This window comes from Macaca fascicularis, chromosome 2 (genome assembly GCF_037993035.2).
Source record: "Macaca fascicularis isolate 582-1 chromosome 2, T2T-MFA8v1.1".
NCBI classification, from domain to species: domain Eukaryota; kingdom Metazoa; phylum Chordata; class Mammalia; order Primates; family Cercopithecidae; genus Macaca; species Macaca fascicularis.
Genome location: NC_088376.1, coordinates 91,528,460 through 91,553,988, shown reverse-complemented (window position 1 = coordinate 91,553,988; position 25,529 = coordinate 91,528,460). Strand labels below are relative to the sequence as shown.

Genomic DNA, 25,529 nt, shown 5'->3' with positions numbered 1-25,529 from the left:
CTTTCTTTCTTTCTTTCTTTCTTTCTTTCTTTCTTTCTTTCTTTTTCTTTCTTTCTTTCTTTCCTTTCTTTCTTTTTCTTTCTTTCTCTTTTCTTTCTTTCTTTCTGTCTCTCTTTCTCTCTCTCTTTCTTTCTTTCTTTCTTTTTTCTTTTTTTTTTCAAACCCTTATGTCAAGGGCTGACTTTCAATAGATTGCAGAGAGGGAGCTGCTCTGCTACATAGAAAACCCCAACCCAGAAGCAGGTCGTCTACCAATGGTTTAGCACCAGGTTCCCCATGAACGTGCGAGGGGGCGGCTGCCTTTCTGGCTGCACTCTGTTGTTCTCTTTTTCTGTTGTTGTTGTTGTTTGACATGGAGTCTCACTCTGTCACTCAGTCTGGAGTGCAGTGGCGCGATCTCGGCTCACTGCAACCTCCGTCTCCTGGCTTCAAGCGATTCTCCTACCTCAGCCTCCCAAGTGGGATTACAGGCATGTGCCACTGTGTCCGGCTAATTTTTTTGTATTTTCAGTAGAAACAGGGTTTCATCATGTTAGCCAGGATGGTCTCGGTCTCCTGACCTCATGATCTGCCCATCTCGGTCTCCCAAAGTGCTGGAATTGCAGGCATGAGCCACCACGCCAGGCCCATTAGTCTTTTTTTTTTAATGGAAGTCAAATTGTGGTCATTACTCTGCCCCCAACACCCTCCAGTGGCTCCCTGTATCTCTGAGTAAAATCTCACTCTTGCAGAGGCCTATGAAATCCCCTTACCTCCTCCCCTCATCCCCCTTATTCTGCTCCAGCTACCTTGGCCTCCTGGCTGCTCCTCAAACATGCTTGGCAAGACCTGTCCTTCAAGCTTTAAACCTTCAAGCCTTTATACCTACTGTACCTACTGCTCTTTCTTTCTGAAACTCTCTTTTTTCAGATGTCATGTGACTCACTCGTCACTTCATTGAGATCTCAGGTCCAAATGTCACCTCATCAGAGAGGCCTTCCTGAACCTTCCTTATAAACAGTAACTCTCCTTCCACCCCTGCCCTCACTCCTGTTGCTCCCGTTTCCCTTATCCTGCTTTCCTGTCCATACCGCAGAAAGTAACACCTACTATGTTGCATTCTTTTTTTTTTTTTTTTTTTTTGAGACGGAGTTTCGCCCTTGTTACCCAGGCTGGAATGCAATGGCGTGATCTTGGCTCACTGCAACCTCTGCCTCCCGGAATCAAACGATTCTCCTGCCTCAACCTCCCAAATAGCTGGGACTACAGGCACGTACCACTATGCCTGGCTAATTTTTTTGTATTTTTAGTAGAGATGGGGTTTCGCCACGTTGGCCAGGCTGGTCTCAAATGCCTGACCTCAGGTAATCCACCCACTTTGGCCTCCCAAAATGCTGGGATTACAGGTGTGAGCCACCATGCCCAGCTGCTATGTCACATTCTTACTTGTGCATGTATTTATTGTCTATCACCTTTTACCCCAGGCTAGAATAGGCTCCATAAGGACAGGGAGTTTGCTTTGTTTACTGAAATATTCCAGGAACAGAGAACAGTGCTTTGCACACTGTAGGTACTCAATAAGTATCTGTTAAATGTATAAATAAATGAGTGAATGAAGGAATGACTCCTTTCACTTCATTTCCTCACTTGTTTTTATATCTTCTTATAGAGTATATATTTTTGTAAACCTCTTACCAAAGCATAAATTGGGGTATAAACTGGTGAAATAATTATTTAATCAGAAATGAATCAGAGAAGATTGCCTTTCCCATAATTAACTGAATTTCTGTTGCTAGCTATCACATCAACTGAAAAAAAAAAGAAAAGAATCCCAGGTCTGAAATCAGAAGCCAGGCAAAAACAGTTGAAAATGATAATCATTTTGCCTGGTATTTATTTTTTGAAACAGTGACCCAGGCACCTTACCCTTGTCTGTCCTCCGGTTCTGTCTCCCACACTAAGAACCCACCTTTACCTCCCTGTGTAAGCAAGAAAGCGAGTGAACTGAGATCCTTGTGTTTCTTGGCCCCTGTTGGCTTTTTAAGCCCTTTTGGACTAATTCTATATCATATTCCTAATCTTCAATTTAAGAGATAGAGTGCTGCTCTCCCAAAAATGTGGCTGCTCTCTAAGAATTTTCATGAAATGAAGAGAGGATACAGGCCAGGCATGGTGGCAAACGCCTGTAATCTCAGCACTTTGGGAGGCCAAGATGGGTAGATTGCTTGTGCTCAGGAGTTTGAGACCAGCCTAGGCAACAGGGCAAAACCCCATCTCTACAAATACAAAAAAAATTAGCCAGGCATGGTGGTGTGCACCTGTAGTCACAGCTACTCTGGAGACAGAGGTGGGAGAATTGCTTGAGCCCAGGGAGTCAAGGCTGCAGTGAGCCCAGATCACACCACTGTACTCCAGCCTGGGCGATAGAGTGAGACCCTGTCTCAAAAAAAAAAAAAAGAGAGAGAGAGGATACAATACCCCAATCAAGGCTTTTCCCCACAAGGATGTCCTGCAAAACAATGGCTTCAACAATTCAACAGAGTGTTTCCTGAGCACTTCTCACCATAAGACAGGGTCACATCAATGAAACACAGCATAGATACCAACACAGCCAATGGGTTGACCAGACAGACACAAAGGACAAATCCATACACCCCAATATATCCAAACATGTCACTAAGCCCCCCCAAAAGCATTTTCCTCTCTTTGTTTAAAAATAACTCATGTACATACTCAGAACCACAAAAATAAAATTTAAAAGGTTAGCATAAATCTTAGTCCTATTATTTAAATTAACCATGTTTATCAATATAAGCAACTGCTCCATGCATTATTCATGACCTCCTGCTGGAAACAACAACAAAAGAGAATCTCTCTCAACACATTTGCAAAAATTAAACAGGTAATAAATCTCAATTTATATTTGTCTCCAAAGAGAAAATCAAGGTGAATTCACCAGAGAGAGAAACTACTGTTGATTCTTCTCTAAGTTCCCAGAGATGTCCTCCCAAAAAAAAACACAAAAAACCAGCACTCTAAAACACACTCCAAAAAACACACACTAAGAAATATTTAAGTTTTTCTGTTGAAAGTCAAAATTTTGAAATGCTTATCTCGTCTCAAGCTGCCTTTTCTATTTACTTAAAAAGGAATTTCTAACATTTCAAAAATGTTGACTTTCAACAGAAAAACCTTCAAAGTACCTGGAAGAATTAGACAAAATTGACAAAACCACTATGTCTCACATCTAGTGGACAGTGTCCCTCCAAATGGACAGAATTAAACTGTGCCTGAAACTAACATTCCTCCTCCCCACAAAACTTGTCCTTTTTGAACTCCAGGAAAATCTCCCCAACCTTGCTAATAAGAAGATTTTTAAATATCAAATGTTGCCACTAACATCCCTACCCAACCTAACAGCAATTGTACTCTTTGATTTTGTTATTTGAGAAAGGACTGTTTAAAAAAAGTTTATGAAACTTGGAAGGTAAAAGAGGCAGGCAGCATACCCTTTCAATGTCATATAGAGGAAAGGCCACCCAAAGATTATCTAGGGGAGGGATTGGCAAGTGACCCATTAGCCAAATCTGGCCCACATCCTGCTTTTGTACTGCCAAGGAGAAGAATGGGGAGAAGAATATGAGACAGACATGTATATGGCCCACAAAACCTGAAATATTTATTATCTGGTTCATTAGAGAAAAATGTTGCTGGTAGGGATGAACTTAGTTCATCTCACTATTTACTACTTGATATAGTTTGGATATTTGTCCCCTCCAAATCTCATGTTGAAATACTACCCCCAGTGTTGGAGGTGGGACCTGGTAGGAGGTATTTGGGTCACGGGGGTAGATCCCTCATGAATATCTTGGTGCCCTCCCGTGGTAATGAGTGAGTTCTCAGTCTGTTAGTTCATGGGAGAGGAGGTTGTTTAAAAAAACAGCATGACACCTCTTCTTTTCTCGCTTGTTCTCTCCTCACCATGTGACACGCCTGCTCCTCCTTTGCCTTCCGCTGACTGAAAGCTTCCTAAGGCCTCTTCAGAAGCAGATCCAGCACTGTGCTTCTTGTATACTCTGAAGAGCTGTGAGCCAAATAAACCTCTTTGTTTTTTATATAAATTACCCAGTCTCAGGTATTCTCTTACAGCAAAGACTATAAAACTACTAATACACTACAGATTAAAGATCTCATACTTAGTGGTGTTACTTGCTAACTTGCAGATTTTTATCTAGTAAAGACACGAAAAAATTCTGTCTAGTAGAACACATATCCTCAAGGATGTACAGATTTATAAATTGGGATATAAACTGGTAAAATAATTATTTCAAGAATTTATGGTCCTGAAAGACACTGACTAATTTTAAATCTAACCTGGCAATCTCATCCTAACATTTCTTTTTAAAATTGTCTTTAAATATCCCAGCTTCACAAATGCTTTTAAACCGGTAATAACATCTGACTGATTCTCTCATTAATTAATGAGTTTTTTTTAAATCTGTGATATGTGTTCATTTTACACTTACCTGAAAGTCATGATCTTGCCTTTTGGAAAGTTATGCTTTAAGAAGTGTAATGACCAAAAGCAACTCTGGATTCAGAAGTGTCTTTAAATGAATTTATTTGTATAAGCCATTATAACATCTAAAATATATACAAAGCAGTAGTATCTCATCAGGGCACGATGCATTATTTAGTCTACAGAGAGTGCTCAGAACACAAAGACACCAAAAGACTCCCTAAAACAACTATCCAGACCCAGAGGCACTGCAGTCTTCTGGTGAGATAAACTGGGTTCTCATCCAATGCTCTTTACTTGATTAATCTGTGTCACTGCGTGTCTCTAACTCCCTCTGTACAGAGCAGGGGAAATAAAATTGCCAACTCACTAACATTTGCCTTATAAGCACCCAATATCTGGGTATTTATCTGGGATATGCTTTTCCCCACAAGGTATTCATGAAGCAACCACTCCCATGACCCAAATACCTCCCACCAGGTCCCACCTCCAACACTGGGGTTTGCATATCAACATGAGATTTGGAGGGGACAAACATCCAAACTACATCAAGCGTAATATACAAGTTCAATCTCCCACAGCTTGATTTCCCTTTCCCTCTTGCCCGCTCTGAGAAAAAAACAGTGTGGAAGGGAGGAATATTTGGAACTTTCAGAAACTTCTAAATTCTCGAAAAGAGAAGACAGACCTAGGTAAATCAGTAATATTGGAAGGCAGCTGATAGCAACAAAATTGTAAAGGGTCTACAAATTGCTTCCCCCAACCCTAGCCAGCTCAAAATTACCAATCTCTCTGTTACAATGCCGAATGCTCCAAAAGGCAAACACTTCCTCCCAAGTCTAATAGTTCTCAATCATTTATACTTCACTGTAAATTAGTTTACTCAAGAGTGGCTGCCTCTTAACTTTCAATAGCACCGCGGAAAAAATTAGGAACCGCAACAAGCGCTAAGTGGGAGGAGAATTAGCACCAGTGGCATGAAGTAAGTCTACGTGACTTTCAAGCAGACCACTGGCGCTTAGCTTCCCGGGGAGCTGTACCTTTCGCCCTCCAGATCCTCTTCCGGGTGGTGTTCCTCAGGCAGCTCAGCACCTTAGAAATCCCAGCGTTATGCAAATGAATGTCTCTCTGCTCCCCGGCTGGAAAATCTCAGCAGCGTCAGAGACATCTAAACCATTACAGCAAAGTGGCTGAAGGAGGCGGAGCAGGTTCTGAGTAATCACAGCCTAATCACATGTTAATTACGTTGGCAATCAGTGAGTTCTTAAGAAAAATTAAATGCTCATTAAGTGAAACATGAAAACAGAAATGATTTTGCACATAGCAGAAGCCCAGATAGGTCAGAGTGACGGCCTGATTTCCAGCTTTGAAGTCTTAAAAAACTCAACAGAAAGTTAGGTGCTAGCCCTAAAATGTGCAGAACATGGTAGAAAATAGACTCTCGCCTCCATTCCAATACAAAATGTGAAATAAGATGACTCAATCGGGGATAAAGGAAAAACTGCATAGCCTTCAAAATCAGACAGGCCTGAATTCTAACCGGGTTCTACCACTAGCAAACCACTTAGCTTGTCACCATTTCCTCATCAGAATACCTCCCTACAAGCAGTGAAGGAAAAGTGGTCAAGGAAGTGCCTGGCACAGAGGAGGCATTCAGTAAATGACAGCCACTATTTCATCAAGTGTTAATAGCACTAACCCTTTTAAACAAATTAGATGACATTTAAATAATCGTTTCATGCAATAGCATTACTTCCTCATTCAGAAAAATGGAAACAGTGATTTTTAATTAACATATTCCCAAAAGGAAAAATTTGATACAAGTGCTTCTTTAATCCCTATCTTTGTAATAATCACTTTTTTCCACTTCGTAACACCTACCTTATTATTTCAGTGTTAACCTGGTGTGACGGTGTCCCAAGTAGCCACGCCCCTCCTTCTTAAAGCAATAGTAACCTAACACTGCTTTTAAGGTGGTAATTCTCAAGTTTCAGCTGCATCAGAACCACCTGGATGTCCTGTTAAAACACCGATTACTGGGCCTCGCCCAGAGCTCCCAACTCAGCAGGTCTGAAGTTGGGCCCTATAATTCCTAAGAAGTTCTCAGGTGAAGCTGATTCTACCGCTTGGAACCACACTTGAACCAGTGCTTGAAGGAGATCAACCCATCCCTTCTCAGCTCGGATGAGAGGATGGAAGATGTCTCCCTGCTCGGATTCTAGGAGTGAGGCCCATAACGCGGGCCTGAGTCAACCTGCCTCAGTGACTTGGAGTAGGACAGGGCACATGACGGAGTCTCATTGTCTCAGGCTCTCAGGACCTTTGCTGAGAACTCTGGGACAAGACTCGGCTAGATTTTAACTTGGAAAGATATAGTTGTGGGAGGTGCTGCAGCCATCTTGTGCCATTAGGGAGAGCCTGTCTGGGACTGGAACCAACGTAGAGGAAGCAGAGCCAAGGGGCCCATCCAGCTAAAAGACTTTGAGTCCTGAATCATGGCAGGCCTACAGCCCAGTGCCCCCAGGACTTGTCAGCCTTCATGAGAAAATATTTCCCTTTTTGCTTAGACAGATTTATCTTGGACTTTCTGCCACTTAAAACCCTGAAAACAGGTTGTTTTTACATTGTTTGTTTTGGTTCCTCAAACACCAATTACCCCTACCCTTTAATTGTATTCAATATTCTCAGCCGGACAAGGTGGCTCACGCCTGTAATCCCAGCACTTTGGGAGGCCGAGGCGGGCAGATCACAGGGTCAGAAAATCGAGACCATCCTGGCCAACATGGTGAAACCCTGTCTCTACTAAAAAAAGTACAAAAGTTAGCTGAGCATGGTGGCGCGTGCCATAATCCTAGCTGCTCAGGAGGCTGTGGCAGGAGAATCACTTGAACCAGGGAGTACAAAGCTGCAGTGAGCTGAGATGGCGCCACTGCACTCCAGCCTGGCGACAGAGCGAGACTCCATCTCAAAAAACAAACAAAAAAAATTATCAAGTCAAATATCTCAGTCAATTCACCAACCAGAAAAAGTAAAAAGAAATGACTTGGGAATTTAAACAACCTAGCTAAACAGAACACACATCTTCCCAGGTTAACCTATAAATTTGATGTAATGCCAGTCAAACCCCTAGAGAACGGCCAATTACAAAATCGGTAACTTTATATAATTTAGCAGCAGTAATGTTTAATATATTATAGGGAAAATTTTTATTCATAAGTAACACTGAAAATATAATTTTGAGACACAACTAAACTAGAAACGCCCAGCATAGTTATGAAGAAAACCATACAGCTTTGCAAGAGTTAGAGAAGGGGTGAATAAATCAAAGGAGAAGCATATGTTTCTAGCTAGAAAAACTCAATATTGTAAAGTGATTAGGTATTCCCAAACTAATCTACAGTACATGAAACTCTCATAAAAATCAATAAAAGAAAGCTGACAACCTCAATAAAAGTGAGAAACTGGCCAAAGGAAATAAAGAAGCTGTTAACACAAGAAGAAAAATACCTAGGCAATAAAGATACAAAAAATATAAAAAGCACTCAACCCAACAGCACTGCTGGGGAAGGCTGGGCAAACAGAAGAGTCACCAGTGTGACCAGGATGTGGCCCCCCTGTTGTGTTTGTGGAGGGTCATGTGATGGTAATCTGCATTAAAACCTTAAAAATACGTATTTTTCACTCACAAAATTCCCTTCCAGAAACTTACCCTAACGACATAATGAAATGAAGGCCCGAGGCTGTTTATCACAATATTATTTTTAGTAGAAGAAGGAAAGAAGGAAGGGATGGAAGGAAGAAAATGCTGAACAAGCTTTTATTCCCTGGATAGGGATTACATTAGGCATGTGCGGTACTTCTGTGAATTGAATTCATCCTTTAAGAAACTCATTATTTGGCTGGGCACAGTGGCTCACACCTGTAATCCTAACACTTCAGGAGCCAGAGGCGGGCAGACTGCCTGAGCTCAGGAGTTCGAGACCTGCCTAGGCAACATGGCAAAATTCCATCTCTACTACAAATACAAAAAATTAGCCAGGTATGGTGGTGCACGCCTGTAATCCCAGTTACAGGCTGAGGCATGAGAATCACTTGAACCCAGGAGGCGGAGGATGCAGTGAGCTGAGATCCCGCCACTGCACTCCAGCCTGGGGAACAGAGCAAGACTCTGTCTCAAAAAAAAAAAAAGAAACTCTTCATTTAAAAATCATAGTGGTCATCTTCTGAATGTGGAAATATCTTCATTATTTGAAACTCTTTCTGTAATAATGTGGTATTTTATTTAAATGATACTTAATTAATCTAGAATTAGGTATATAAATTATGGTACATGTTTATAATAGAATATTGTTAATATATGTTCAACAATATAGATTTCTATACATGTACACCTACATAACTCACAGCCTAATCACAGCCTAATCACATGTTAATTACATGTTAATTACATTAAAGGAAAAACAAGTCACAAAATAGCAATGTATAGAATAGAATGTCATATTTTACACTTCTATGGATCTATATTCATTTTTATACATTTGTCTAAAAAGGTCTAGAGAATATAAACAAAACATTATTTTGTGGTAATTGCTGGGGAGTAGGATTGTAATTTTTAATTTTGTCTTTTATCTATATAGATAAATATATATCTATATTTTCTCAAGTTGCTAAAATTAATATATATCCTTCAATATAAATTGTTAATTTACAAAGGAAAAAGAAAGCAACAACTCACAACATGAGTTTGGGTGCTAATATAGTAAAGTACAGGAAGTCATGTTTTTCCCTCCCTTTGATTCATGCAATGTAACACAGTAGTACACAGCCAATCCCTCTATATGGTACTTTGTGGAAGCAGCAAAAATAGTGCCAAAGTCTGTTACCTCCTGGCATTCATTTAATTCTTCATTCAATCAGTTATTTCCTGATCCCTCACCATGGGCCAGGCACAGTGCTGGGGAAGCTACTTTGAAAACATTTGTGGTTCTGTAAAATCAAACTCAAAATGCATTTGGCAAATTAGGTTTCTGCTTTTCTGTCTTAATAGTTAAATGTTTCATCTACTACTGCCTTTCTATCCTGCATATCTTGCATGCGATTTCTAAGTGCATCTCATAGTGCTCCTTCGCTACCCTCACCCACAATCCTTGGGGTTTGACCCATCGTGCCTTAAAGGATGCACCTCAAAATCCAGCTGTGGCAGGAATATCTACAGATCACTCTGAGGTAGAGGAAGCCCTGAGGAGATGATGTGGCTGTTCTTTATCATTCCTGACCATCTGTGAGAGAGTGGCTGCTGCCTCCAAGCTCCAGAGGAAAGGAAACCCTAAAGATCAGACCTGCCTTCCCTCTACAGCCAAACCTTGGCAGCTTTACAATAGCCCCACCTTGTGGTTAATTCCTTCTGCAAGGACTCATCCTCTCCAGGGAAAAGTCCATTATGGAAAATCAATGAAGCAGTGAACTGATGGACGTGTAATACGTGATAAATCCTGCTCATGCATTATTGAGTAACCTGTCTGTTATAGCTTTAAATATTTTAGGTAAGCTAGTAATTTTTGCAAAGTAATACTAGATACTTTAAATGAATACGGAAATTGAAATTGGGAGAACTACATCTCATCCTTTTCTTATCCAGTTGGCATTGAAACAGTTTCAGTGATGAAATTCCTATTTTATATTTTAAAAAAAAGAAGAAAGTTCCCTCCTACCATCTCTCTCTAGCTCTATATCAATACGTACATATTAGGTCTGGAAAGAAGATTAATGAGTAGATCTGCCACTATATGATTATAGGAACAAATGCTGCTAGTGTAGATTTAGTTAAATACAATTGTTATTTACTCAGTACTTTCTATGTGTCTAGCACCATGCTAGACACCATGAGTTTTATAAAAGCCAAATGGCCTCTGCCCTGGGCAAGCTCCTAGTCAAATGGGAGACACAAATACCTACAGAAGTAATTTTACTGCAAGATCAATTTGATACCTCTAATAACAGAAGAACTAACAATGAAGCGTGGTGGCCCTAACCTGTAATTCTAGCTACTCAGAAGGCTGAGGCAGGAGAATCACTTGACCCCAGGAGGTGGAGGTCGCAGTGAGCCAAGATCGCGCCACTGCACTCCAGCCTGGGTGACAGAGTGAGACTCTGTCTCAAAACAAACAAACTAACTAACTAACTAACAATGCATTTCAGTGGCTACAGGCACAGGCTCTGAAGGCAGACTGCCCGCACAGGAATTGTGGTTCTACCCATCCCTAGCTATGAGACCTTGACAAGCTACTACTTAGCCTTCCATATCTCAGGTTCTTCACCTGTAAAATGGGGATAGTAATGGTATGTAACTCATAAGGTTACTGTGAGGATTAAAGATGGCACAAATGGGAGTATTTTTCATACTGGTATAATTATTACTAGTATATGAGGTAAACATGAGCTGATTATGACAAGGATCTAGGAAGGCAGTCCAGAGAAATGGAATCTGTGGTCAAGTTCTAAATAGTGATGAGAATTTTCGTGTGCAGTGACAGGAGAGAAGGTTCATTTCAAAAATAGGGGTTAACCTGAGCAAACACCTGCAGGTTGAGAAGAGAGTTGTTGACAGCTGAGTAGGTTAAGAGTGTGGCTATAGTCCCAGGCATCCCAGCTGCAGGTATAGAGAGTATAGAAGTGACACTGGGAGACCAGGTGGCCTGGGATCTGACTGGAGGAGGTGCTGAATGCCAAGCTAAAGAGCCTGAACATTATTCTACAGGCAATGACAGCCCAAGAAGCAGGATATCACAACGGTTAAGAACAGGGATTCTGCATTTGAATCTTGGTTCCATCTCTTAAGAGCTGTGTGGCCTTTGGCAAGGTACCCAACCTCTCTGTGCTTCTATTTTTCTCACCTGTAAAATCAGTTGTAGTGAGGATTACATGAGTGTTGATATGCAAAGTGCTTAGAACACTGCATGGCACACAGTGACATACATAAGTGTTTACTATTAAAAGGCAGAACAACAGCCTATGGCACCTCTTCCTATCATCCTGAGACAACCCTTCAGGATATTATCAGTAGTTGGTATGAGTTAAGGATATGATCAAGGATGAGACCACTTTGCTACTACTCAAAAAACACTACCATGAAAACAAATGTTCCCTTTTTGACAAAAGCTCCCATGGTCCATGAAGAAATTTTACCTCAAAGGAACAGACAAAATCAAAGTTGGCCCTAAACTTAGGGACACACACATGACCAAGCAACATGATTCTGACATGACTTTATCAGATCACCGGGGCCTATGCAAAGTGGCAAACTGCACCATTTCTAAGAAGATGGGATCCGGCCAGGCACGGTGGCTCATGCCTGTAATCCCAGCACTTTGGGAGGCTGAAACAGGCGTATCACAAGGTCAGGAGATCAAGACCAGCCTAGACAACATGGTGAAACCCTGTCTCTACTAAAAATACAAAAATTAGCTGGGTGTGGTGGCGCATGCCTGTAATCCCAGCTAATCGGGAGGCTGAGGCAGGAGAATAGCTTGGACCTGGGAGGCGGAGGTTGCAGTGAGCCGAGATCATGCCACAGCACTCCCGTGTGGCAACAGTGTGAGACTCTGTCTCAAAAAGAAAAAAAAAAAAAAGCGAAGAAGATGGGATCTGTGCTAACTTCTGAATGATGGCAAAGGCTTGAATATGTCGTGGTGGGAGGGAAGGGCATGAGCTGAATGTATAGTCCTGACTGTTCAGACAGCCTCTAAGGCAAGAACTTACTTCCAGATCCATCTTTGACTCTAGGTCCTTCAGGCTTGGCCTCAGAAATAATGTTTGCATTGGCGTTATTCTCCATCTCAATCACAAAATCACTGTCTTCTTCAAACTCAGGGTGGCTAAAGATCCAATCCAGTGCTCTTTCCAGGTTATTATTCTAACAACAAAAAAGAAACACACATTTTTACAATGCATGCAGCCTCAGACCTCACTATGTCCTGACCATTTCAACTAGATGTCAAGCAGATAGGGAAGGAGGCCTGAATTCATTAGTCCTAAGTGCCACTGAGTAAGAAGCTCTGACTCTGCATGACAGGCACGTTCAGTTGGCATGGCATTCTGCAAGCCTCCCAGCTGACATCTGTAATTGGATTTACTGGAAAACAGTTCTAAGCAGCAGATCAGCATTCCAAAGCTTATCTCAATGTTAGCTCAGCCTTTCTGCAGGAAGATGCTGATAATAATAGGTGTGGAATAACCAAGGTTATGGCATTTAAGTGCAGCTCTTTCTAAAGCCACTTTAATTGCACACACTACCTTCTCTACCAACTGTATTTTCTGCAGATAACTTTGAACAATAGAGGGATGCCAGTGTGGTACTATGTTAGAGCCTTCTCTCCTGGAATGTTAGTAAAATGTTTGAATTCCAGTAAAGACAAGATCAATATCTTGATTAATGACAACGACACTGATTAGGTAAGTATACTTGTTTAAATTGAACTCCATGTACTTCAAACTAATTGACCATAAAAATATTTCCGTCTTTCTCAGCTTGTGACATCACTGGCAAGTTAAAGAATTTGTATAGATGTAGAACCTCTAATGAAACAGTCAGGCAAATAAAATGAGTGGAGCACAAGAAAGTACCCCATGTAAAACAAATTCTGGTTGAGATATTTTAATCATCTTAAAGGGAGACAGATTGTTCCAGCCACATTCTCATGAAACAGTCAAGAGCCACTGTGACCTCAGCAATGGATCCTAGCAGGTACCCCATCAGGATAGGCAAGAAGTAATCGAGAGCAGATATCTACTCAAAAGTGGATTATGGTGTGACCAGGAAGGATGGGTTTTGTTTTGTTTGTTAAGTACTTTCCCTAGATATTAAACAGATATCAGCACTGCAGAAGGGAATCGTGTACCCTGTAGTTTCAGGGTCCCTTGTTTTTTGTTTTTTGGTTTTTCTTGAGACGGAGTCTCGCTCTGTCACCCAGGCTGGAGTGCAATGGCGCAATCTCGGCTCACCGCAAGCTCTGCTTCCCGCCATTCTCCTGCCTCAGCCTCCGGAGTAGCTGGGACTATGGGCACCCACTATCACGCCCGGTTAATTTTTTGTAGTTTTAGTAGAAACGGGGTTTCACCGTGTTAGCCACAATGGTCTCGATCTCCTGACCTCATGATCCGCCCGCCTCGGCCTCCCAAAGTGCTGGGATTACAGGCGTGAGCCCCCGCGCCTGGCCCTTGTTTCTTTATATCAAGAAGTTCATGGCTACCAGAAGAACCTTCTCTTTCTGCAGAGAGAAACAGCAGCAGAGAATTCCAAGGAGCCATTCAGTTTTTTATGAGGACTTTTAAGAGACATTTACCCAAGGTCTTGGTATCAGAAAAGCAGTCTATCTCCTAAAGGACTTCTTACTGAACATGGAATTTCATGTGTCCCTCTTTCCTCCAGGGCCACAAGCAGGCTCCAAGTCAAATTTGTGACCCATTAACAAATATTCAAGATGATATCAAGTTTCTTTCAGTTTGCTCATATTACCCCAGATTTGTTATCTCCTTATTCTTAAATTCTCTGTGTGAAAATCATTTATTTTAGCTTTATATTTACAATAAGCAAATAAATCTTTATGAGCTATGGTGAGATTCATATTTGGATGAATCAAACATGAATCAAAATGATCAAAGTACATTGGAAAATCTCAACTCTTACAGAAATAAATTCACACACACACACACACAGTCTCTCATGCTCACCGTTGCTCGTAGTGCCTGAATAGCCTGATTTCTCTGAAATCCCATGGAGGTGATGATAGCAACGATTTCCTCTGGAGGTTGGTTATCCAATCCAGTAGCACCAAAAACAGAGGCTCCAGCAGAAGCTGCCCCTCCATAACCAGGCATGGTCAGCGGCTCAGCAAAATCTGAGAAAAATAACCACACCCAAGTCTTTTCCTTTTTCTTTCTTTTTTTTTTTTTTTTTTTTTTGTGTGTGTGTGTGTGTCCTGAAACAACACTAACAAGGAAAAGTATGATTCTGCAAAGTTATAATAGTCAAGACAGTCTGGGCCAGGCCCAGTGGCGCATGCCTGTAATCCCAACACTTTGGGAGGCCAAGGTGGGTGGAATGCCTGAAGTCAGGAGTTCGTGGCCAGCCTGGCCAACATGGCAAAATCTCGTTTCTACTAAAAATACAAAAATCAGCAGGGCATAGTGGTGCACGTCTGTAATCCAGCTACTTGGGAGGCTGAGGCACAAGAATCACTTGAACCCAGGAGGCAGAGGTTGCAGTGAGCTGAGATTGCACCACTGCACTCCAGCCTGGGCAACAAAGCAAGGCTCTGTCTAAAAAAAAAAAAAAAAAAAAAAGGACAGTCTGGTACTAGTATCAAGACAGACATACGGATCAATTAAATAGAATTGAGATTCCAGAAATGAAACCATATACCTGTGGTTAATTGATTTTCAACAAGACTAGTCAGTGGGGAAAGGACATTATTTTCAACAAATGATGCTGCGACAACTGGATATCCACATACAAAAGAATAAAGTCAGACCCTCACCTCACATCATACACCAAATTAACTCAAAATGGATCATTGACCTAAATGTAGGAGCTAAAACTATAATAATCTTAGAAGAAAACATAACAGTAAGTCTTTTTGCCATTGGATTAGGCAGTGGTTTTTTATTCACAACACAAAGAGCACAAGGATAAAAGAAAAAAAAAGATAAATTGGACTTCATCAAAATTAAACATTTTTGTGCTTCAAAGGATACCATCAAGAAAGTGAAAAAACACCAGAATGGGGGGAAAATTACAAATCATATATCTCATATATCTTGTCTCTGGAATTTGAAAAGAACTCTTAGAACTCAATAATAAAAGGATAACTTCATTAGAAATGGGTGAAGAATTTGAATAGACATATCTCCAAATAAGATACACAAACAGTCAATAAACATATGAAAAGATGCTCAACATGATTAGTCATTAGGAAAATGCAAACCAAAACCACAAGATACCACTTCATACCCACTGGGATAGGTGTGATAAAAAAGATAATAATAAGGGTTGGTGGCAATATGGAGAAACTGGAACTCACATTCACTACTGGTGGAAATGTAAAATGGTTCAACTACTATGTAAAACAGTTTGGTAATTCCTCAAAAAGTTAAATATGGAGTTACCATATGACACAGCAATTCCACTCAAGAGAAGTAAAAATAAATGTCCATCCACACAAAAACTTGCACAAAAATGTTTATAGCAGCATTGTTCATAAAAGCCAAAAAATGTAAATAACCCAAATGTCCATGAATTGATAAAGATTAATAAAATGTGGTATATCCATATTATAGACTATTATTATTGTTGTTGTTATTATTATTATTATTATTATTATTATTATTATTTTAGACAGAGTCTCACTCTGTTGCCCAGGCTGGAGGGCAGTGGCATGATCTTGGCTCACTGCAACCTCCGTCTCCTGGGCTCAAGCAATTCTCCTGCCTCAGCCTCCCAAGTAGCTGAGACTCCAGGTGCCCGCCACCATGCCCAGAAAATTTTTACATTTTTAATAGAGATGGGGTTTCACCATGTTGGCCAGGCTGGTCTTGAACTCTTGACCTCAAGTGATCCTCCTGCTTCAGCCTCCCAAAGTGCTGGGATTACAGGCATGAGCCACTGTACCCGACCCAGTAGACGATTATTTTACCATAAAAAGGAACGAAGTACTGACACATACTACAACATAGATGAATCTTGAAAGCATTATGCTAAGTGATTGAAAGCATTATGCTAAGTGATAGAAACCAAACACAAATGACCTCATCGTATATGACTCAATTTATATGAAATTTCCAAAACAGGCAAATCCAGAAAACAGATTCGTGGTTGCCAGGGGCTGGGGTGAGTGGGAAAACGGGGAGTCACTGCTAATATATACGAGATTTCTTTTGGAGGGTACAAAATGTTCTAAAATTTGATAGTGGTAATGGTTGCACAACTCTGAATTTATGGAAAACTATTGAAATGTACACTTTAAATAGATGAATATATGCATTATAGCTTAATAAAGTAGATAAAAGAAAAAGCTAACTAAACAGCTTCCGTTTCTTCACGGCCATGTTTCCATTTCAAGTTTTCATCATTGCTTAGTTGGAAGTATATCCCATATCTCTCTATTGGTCTTTTTGCCACTGACTTATAAACTTTAAAGGGGTGAATTATATCTTAATAAAGCTGCTTGCTTTTTTTTTTTTTTTTTTTTTTTTGAGACAGAATCTCGCTCCGTCACTCAGGCTGCAGTGCAGTGGTGCGATCTTGGCTCACTGCAGCCTCTACCTCCTGCGTTCAAGCGATTCTCCTGCCTCAGCCTCCTGAGTAGCTAGGACTACAGGTACGCACCAACATGCCCAGCTAATGTCTGTATTTTTAGTAGAGACAGGGTGTCACCATGTTGGCCAGGATGGTCTCCATCTCTTGACCTTGTGATCTGCCCACCTCAGTCTCCCAAAGTGCTGGAATTACAGGCGTGAGCCACTGTGCCTGGCCTAAAACTGTTGTTTTTAAAAACAAGAAGAAAGACAAAAACTGGCTTTCTCCTCCACTGCAGCAGATTAGGGACTGTAAAGTCATTTTCTAGGGATACAACCACAGGGGCCTTGGAAGGACCAGGACTCAGCATCACTAAGGGTCACATCAGACTCCAAAGCCATTCCATTTTCTTGTCACCTACCTGGCTCTTCCATGTGAACGATGATCCAGTTGAAGGCCACCTCGGCACCCATGTTTCCAGTGAAGTACACAGCCTTGCGACATGCTTCCAGCGGGAAACCCATCTCGGCCAGCTGCATCACTGATGACTCATCGATGTCTGATGCTACAGAGCACAACAGGATATTCTAGTGTGAAAGAGGAAACTCTATCGCTTCTTGTCTTAGCTGCTCTTCACTCTCTTATCCACATGCTACCCAAAGAAAGTGCTACTTTGTTGGGAGTAGATAATAGTTTTACTTTGTTTCGTTTTGTTTTTTGTTTTTTTTTTGTTTTTTTTTGTTTTTTTTTTTGAGACAGAGTCTTGCTCTGTCACCCAGGCTGGAGTGCAGTGGCCAGATCTCGGCTCACTGCAAGCTCCGCCTCCCGGGTTCCTGTTATTCTCCTGCCTCAGCCTCCCCAGTAGCTGGGACTACAGGCGCCTGCCACCTCGCCCGGCTAGTTTTTTGTATTTTTTAGTAGAGACGGGGTTTCACCGTGTTAGCCAGGATGGTCTCGATCTCCTGACCTCGTGATCCGCCCGCCTCGGCCTCCCAAAGTGCTGGGATTACAGGCTTGAGCCACCGCGCCCGGCCCTGTTTCGTTTTGTTTTAAGCCATCCAAATATTAAAGCTCTTTGGGCTAAGTTTATATCTTTGACCCAAATAGGAACCAAGTTAATCACCTGGACAATCCAAGCAATGAAAAACAGTTCCCTAGTTTCATATGGAGAGATTTAGTGTATTCCCAGAATGATTTCAGAGCATTCTCAAGACCTCTACAGCAGCCTCTCCTATGACTGAAACTTGAAGAGAAAGCACTATCTACAGCCCTAAAAGCCTGTTCCTTAAACCTCACAGAAAGTTAATGCAGGTCTTTAGATACATCTGGCAATCATAGGAAGCAATCAGCTCTGGGAAATGGAGAGTGCAAATGTTAAGTATAGAAGTAAAAATTTCCTTTTTTAATTATACAAGTTTAAAATATTAAGAGACAGCTTTACAAAGTAACTTGGGCTCAGACACTTTGGGTTTTTTCTTTTGTTAATAACATATAGATATTGATAGAGATGTGTGTGTAAAGCTGTGTGTATGTAAGGATACATACACATACACACTGTTCTATTATACCAAAAGAGGAGAAAAAACTGGAATATAAAATATATCCCTTGGGTTTTCCATGTCCTGAGGACTCTACTAAAACTTCTGTCAATTTTCTGGCAATCAGTAGAAGAACTGAGAAGAGAGATAGCTGTTCTACAAAAATTTTGTATTGAAATGCATTTACCAGGCGGGTGCGGTAGCTTACGCCTGTAATCCCAACACTTTGGGAGGTCAAGGCGGGTGGATCACGAGGTCAAGAGATGGAGACTATCCTGGCCAACATGGTGAAACCCCGACTCTACTAAAAATACAAAAATTAGCTGGACGTGGTGGCGTGCACCTGTAGTCCCAGCTATCTGGGAGGCTGAGGCAGGAAAATTGCTTGAACCTGGGAGGCAGAGGTTGCAGTGGGCTGAGATCACACCACTGCACTCCAGCCTGGCGACAGAGTGAGACTCTGTCTCAAAAAACCAAAATGCATTTACCAAAGTGCTCTCTTACAAGGAAGATACATAAAACATCCTATCAAGGTCAAATGTTCAGAAAACAATTATGTTGGACAACAGTGATTCCCAAATGGTGTTCTGCAGGATCGTAGTGTTCTAAGAGATGTAATCGTTGAATTAAAAATGGGGTTTCTGTGGTCAAATAAGTTTTTAAACCTACATAGTCTATCTTCTCCTTAGAAATTCATGATGTGCATTAGTACAGTGAAGACTCAAAAGTTCTGTAGTAAAGAATCCTACAGTACAGAAACTATGAAACTCTGCAGAACACCTTTCAATGGCAGTTGAGATATAATCTCAAACATACATGTTGATAATATTAGACTAGAAATATATAATTCCGGCCAGGCATGGTGGCTCACACCTGTAATCCCAGCACTTTGGGAGTCCAAGGCAGGCAGATGACAAGGTCAGGAGTTCGAGACCAGCTTAGCCAACATGGTGAAACCCCATCTCTACTAAAAATACAAAAAATTAGCCGGGCGTGGCGGCGTACACCTGTAATCCCAGCTACTCAGGACGCTGAGGCAGAAGAATCGCTTGAACCCAGGAGGCAGAGGTTACAGTGAGCCAAGATTGTGCCACTGTACTCCAGCCTGGGTGACAGAGTGAGACTCCATCTCAAAAAAAAAAAAAAAATAAGAAATATATAACTCCATTTTTGTGAAAAATAAAGTGAGCCAGGCACAATAAAGAATAGAAGGATATACCCCAAATGTCAACAGTGGTTATAGACAGGTGATAGAACCATGGATGATTCTTCTGACTACTCTATAGTCTCTAAATGACTTTTTACTTTTGTAATGAGAAAATAGTTATTCTTTTTAAAAATTTAAGGGCTGGGCACAGTGGCTCATGCCTGTAATCCCAGCACTTTGGGAGGCTGAGGCGGGTGGATCACGAGGTCAGGAGATCAAGACCATCCTGGCTAACACAGTGAAACCCTGTCTCTACTAAAAATACAAAAATTAGCTGGGCATAGTGGCGGGCACCTGTAGTCCTAGCTACTTGGGAGGCTGAGGCAAGACTCTGTCTCAAAAATAAAAAATAAAAAATAAAAAAACATTTAAGAAAGATAGGATGCAAATGTCAGTTCATGACAGGTAGTTTTATTTTCTCCTGATTGTTGGTAAGACAGCATGCTTAGATCCAGGAGGAAACAAATGGCCAAACCAGCAACACTAAAAAATGGCTGCATGCTCTCACAGTCAGAGGCAGTCTCCTCTGGCACAGTGAGTTCCAAATGCCCATCACTTCCCATGGCGTGAGATCCCGCAGGTCAGCTCTCCACAGCATTAGACGCAACAAGCAAACCTCTCACATGCCAAGATAGTCTAGTGGCCTGAGAAGCACGGAAATTCCTAGCCCTAGTTCTGGTCCCAGGTCTTGGGTCTCCAAAACTTCCTAGATCTAGGAAGTTTGATCCTCTACAAAATGTCACCTGCCTTGCCCTTCCTACCATTTTTTATAAAAAGTAGAGTTGTAGACCTGTCCCAGTGAGATCTGGGACCTTGTTTTATAAAAACTAGAGTTGCAGACTGTTGAAAAAATTTATGGAACAATAAATGCAAAATGATCCATGGTAAGCATTCAAAAACTTTAGCAGCGGTTATTACAATTAGATTATTCGCAGTGGGAATAGTATGTCCCAGGCTACCCACAGTCCTACCAGGTAGCATGTGAAGATCATGGCAGGCTGACTCTTGCTGACTCTAATCACTCCTCTAACAACCAGCAAAACATAATTGTCTCAAGAAAGGAAACATGGAGGTCTAAGCTACATGATCAATCATTTGCAATGTGTAAGATTCAAACTCCTAAATTAATATTAGTTACTGTCTTGAAAGACTTTACAGACCAAAAGATTTAGAGTATCTAGTGTTAAATGCTTTATCTTTCTCCTAGTTAATATCTAAATACTGTCTATTTTTTTTTTTTTAATGTTCTTTCTAGAAAACCAAGAGTATCAACTCCCACAGGATTAGGAACTAAAAGGCTATAAAATTAACAAACAATCCAGTCAAACTAATATCCTTGAGAGCATTAATTAACACTATCATGTCCTGTCAGCTGTGTGTCTTCATTATGTGTCTTACAGCAGGAGAGGAAAAAGTGACTGACCATGTGCCACCATTGCACAAAGAGGCCTACTCAGTGGCCAGAGAGGGAAGAAAGGGCAAGTCTAGCCCCATTCACACAGGAGGAAACTGGGGCAAAGAGAAGGTAAGTAAATTACTTCAGGTCACACAGTCATAAATGGCAGGCCAAGATTGTGACCCAGGGCTGGTTAGCCTCATGCTAATGGTCACTCTCCTGAGCCCCACGGGCCACCTGATCAGTGTGTCACTGACTAGCAGACACAGAGTCGTTCCCACCTGGGAAAAGCTGCACACACACACTTACAGAACAATGCCTCTTTACTGAACTCTCACAGACAAATTCATCAGATTAGTAACAATAGTAGGACATTGGGAAACATTTTTAAAGATACATACGGTCTATCAATTGGTTCATCAGGCGATCTGGAAATTAAGGGAGAGGACAGAAAATGAGACCAAACCATGTTGAAGAGTTTTAGAAAAAGAAAACCCATTGATCCAGAGCATTCCCAATTGCCCTCCCCACCCCTAGGGACCACACATTGTTGTCAGTCCCTCAATCGCACACAGACCACCCCAGCCTCAGTAATGAGAGAAAGTAATAGCTTTCAGGCATTTAGGTTAGTTAAAACATGATACTTTGATTATTATCCTAACAAACTACTATTTCCCTATTATCTCTCTGTTATTTCTTCTTTAAAAAAATTTTTTTCTGGAGACAGGGTCTCACTCTGTCACCCAGGCCAGAGGGTGGTGCAGCAGTCATGGCTCACTGCAGCCTCAACCTCCTGGGCTCAGGTGATCCTCCTGGCTCAGCCTCCTGAGTAGTTGGAACTACAGACACACATCACCAGTCACCACGCCTGGCTAACTTTTAAATATTTTATTTTTTGTAGAGACAGTGTCTCACTATGCTGACCAGGTTGGTTTCAAATCCTGGGCTCAAGTGATCCTCCCACCTCAGCCTCCCAAAGTGCTGGGATTATAGGGATGCACCACTGTGCCCGGCCTCTCTCTGTATTTTTCTTTTCTTTTTTTTTTTTTTTTTGAGACAGGATCTTGCTCTGCCACCAGGTGGGAGTGCAGAGGCACAATCTCAGCTCACTGTAACCACCAACTCCCTGGTTCAAGCGATTCTCCTGCCTCAGCCTCCTGAGTAGCTGGGATTACAGGCACACGTGGCCACTCCCAGTTAATTTTTGTATTTGTAGTAGAGTCGGGGTTTCACCATGTCGGCCAGGATAGTTTCAATCTCCTGATCTCGTGATCTGCCCACCTTGGCCTCCGAAAGTGCTGGGATTACAGGCATGAGCCACCACGCCTGGCCCTCTCTCTGTATTTCTAAGAGCTCTGTGTAACTACAAACCAAAGATTCTATTATGAACATCAGAGAGAGCCAGAGCAGTACTAATAAACCTTCTTATATTTATCTGATGCCCATGCTGATCCTTCTTTAACCCCTTTAATGAACCAACTGTACTACATGACCTAGAATGTCCCTTCTCTACTCTTTCTCTATAATTTAGCATCTGACCCAGCATTAGAGAACAACAAAATACAGATGCTATCTGAATCCTATCTTGCTCCTTCTAGACTCATCTTCCTTTATACCTGACCAGCTTCACTGTTTAACTGATGGAAAACCTTTAGTAGACGGTCTCAGAGAGCGCTCTGTCATTATGAGTTAATTTACCTGATTAACTCATTAGGAAGATGAACAGTAAACAGGTGAGTGAACAAAGCCAGAATGAAACTGATTTCATCGGGATAACTGAGCTAATAATTAAACCACGATTTTTCTGACACTGTTTTTGAACCCACAAAGGTGAGACAACTATTTTTGGCATGTCCTTTTCCACTAAAAAGTTATGAGGCCAGGCACAGTGGCTCTCGCCTGTAATCCCAACACTTTGGGAGGCTGAGGTGGGCAGATCACGAGGTCAGGAGATCGAGACCATCCTCGTTCACAAGGTGAAACCCCGTCTCTACTAATAATACAAAAATAATAATAATAAGGCAGGCATGGTGGTGTGCGCCTGTAGTCCCAGCTACTTGGGAGGCTGCGGCAGGAGAATTGCTTGAACCCAGGAGGCGGAGGTTGCAGTGAGCTGAGATCATGCCACTGCACTCTAGCCTGGGCAAAAGAGCAAGGCTCCGCCTCAAAAAGAAAAAGTTATGTATTCTGAACAATGACCAGTGACAGGGTCACAGAGTCAAAGAGAAACTCAAACCTCTTCCTTTCTATGAAGCAGTAACAAAGCTGGGGAGGTAAGATGCCATCATAGTTTTTAAAACCAACTCACGCCGTTCAATTTCCCCTTTAGGTTGTCCAAAGGTACTCCCAAGAATGACAGCTTCCCTAGACTAAGAGCCTACAGAAAAAAACTGTCCATTTCGACCACACATGATGGGTCTGTGCCTCTTACAATGTCTATTTTATGTTTACCATTGCAGCTATGCCCCCTTTCTGTGTGTCGGTGGTGGGTTACATCACAGCAAGGCAGCTAGACCCCCAGTGGGTGGTGGTGGTAGCAGCAACACAGTGGTGGAAGAAAGAGACTGTTCCTATAGAACAGGGTGGGAGGGTAGAGCATATTCTCCTGGCAGGAGATGGTACCTTTTGAGTCATCAGGAATGACTATGGGGGGGCTGATGTCTGGAAGTTCCTCCTCTCCTGGCTGTAACCCCCTGGCTCGGAGATGGTTGATATCAAGTAGGTCTGGCATATCAATAGAAACATCTGCAAAATGAGAGAGATTATATCCACTGGGCTCTCCATAATCACTTATTATGTGCTTATTATAATACCAGCACTATAACTCTACATGCACGTGTCTAGACAGAGCTAAGGGATGTTTTTCAATTCCCTAGAATATGTCGCTCGACCAGCAGCTTCATCAAGACTAATCAGGTATTAGTGGAGAACCCAGGGAAAATACAGTGGGTGGCAGGATTTCACACCAAACAAGAGCAAATCATTTAAGCCTGAGGTCACAAATTGGCAGCCCATAGACCATGTGTGGCCCAGACACAATCTGTTTGATATTTTAGAAGTGTGAACAACAAATTCCAAATTTTAAATCAGAAGATGTAAGGTAAAATCCAGATTTCCAGCTTATTTTGAAAAGCATAAAGCTGTAGCATATTCTCATATGGTAACAACCATCTGGAGCTGATCTTCAGTTTCTACCCTAGACAATGGTGCAATGCTAGTCTGACACAGACCCCACTGCTCCTTGTTGCTCCCTGAGCATCATGTTTGTGCTAATCTGATTCTTATGGTAGCTTTTCTAGTTCATCTCTTTATTCAACGTGGGAACACCCAAGCAAGGCCAAGCTAGCTAGCTACAAGCTTCCTATACTCAGCCCAGTTCCTTCATTTAGATTATTACCCTGTCCTTGTTAGGCATTTGAGTTTGCAACGCCTTTTGACGATGCAACCCATTCTCGGATCATGATGGGTACTATGGATATTCTAAATATGGTTTTGAATAAATAATGAAGTTTTAAAGAAATTAATTGAATCTCTAGTGTATTATCTTTACAGTACTTTTCTTAACTTCTTGACTCCGTTGTTGTGTTGACTTATTCAAATACAAAATTTGTCTGACTGATACCCTGTCAAGATTTAGTATCGCACATATTCAGATGACAATAATGGAAAATGGGTTCAAATGTTGGTACAGGATACATCTTTTGGGCTAGCAAACAACCTGAAAGTACTGCCCCCAGAATCAGTGATGACACCAGGTACATAAATCCTATTTTAAAACAACGACCCAAAGAACAGAGCTTAGTTTACAAAAGCAAATTTAAATTTCAGGAGGCAGCAAAACCAAACATAAAAACTGACCAACAAAATCAATACAACTGCTCCTTAAGAGAAAAATTCAGGTTCATTAAAGAAAATTTTGAGGTTCCTTAAAATTCAGCAAGTCAATGAAATGGGATTCAAATGTTGTATTCCTTTACAGAAATTCCAAGGACAAAGAAAATAAGCAAACTATCTCCAAGGCAATTCAAAGCCTTCAGAACAAGGAAGTTTTTTCTCTCAGTTACTTTTCAGGTCCATGGAAGAAAAGCTGAGTGGTCAACATCCTGCCCTCTTGTCTTCCTCTGCTCACAAAACTATTCCGTCAAGAAAAGGGAGGATCTCCTGTAGGATCAGTAACAGCCCAGCACAATTTCCCATGACAAACAAGTGCTGTGTAACTGTTAGTGCTGGAGGTCTCTAGGAAATCACTCCAGCCGATTCTACATCCTTTTTACCTATCCCCTTCGGACAAGTGCTTAGTTAACCAGCATAAGATTCAGTTGGTTTTTTTTTCTTAAGTACTTAAAAACATAAAAACTTTAAAAGTCTGGCAAATAGTCCAAGGTACTTGCTTGAGAAACTGTACATTCTTCCATGCCACTGAGGACAACCTAGTAACACCCTTGGCATCAGATCATAATGCTGGAGAAAGGCTTTTATGCATTGTCTGAAAAATTAACCTCTAACAATGGTCAGGAACTTTTAAAATTAGCATGAAGAAAACCTCATGAAGCCAAAATCACATCCTTTTGTTTTACTGTCTAATGCAACTGGCTTTT

General features: G+C 41.4%; 1 protein-coding gene across 6 annotated transcripts in view; it reads right to left on the bottom strand.

Moving 5' to 3' along the window:
• Window positions 1-25,529, bottom strand: part of USP13 (ubiquitin specific peptidase 13) — a 148,246-nt gene that overhangs the window by 23,568 nt on the left and 99,149 nt on the right. For all 6 annotated transcript variants that reach the window (XM_065540218.2, XM_074031433.1, XM_005546451.5 and 3 more), the window contains 5 exons: window positions 23,554-23,676; window positions 21,333-21,359; window positions 17,212-17,355; window positions 14,228-14,394; window positions 12,257-12,410 (listed from right to left, as the gene is read on the bottom strand). In XM_065540218.2, the coding sequence (XP_065396290.1) occupies window positions 12,257-12,410; window positions 14,228-14,394; window positions 17,212-17,355; window positions 21,333-21,359; window positions 23,554-23,676 (615 nt within the window). The remainder of the gene's footprint in view (window positions 1-12,256; window positions 12,411-14,227; window positions 14,395-17,211; window positions 17,356-21,332; window positions 21,360-23,553; window positions 23,677-25,529) is intronic.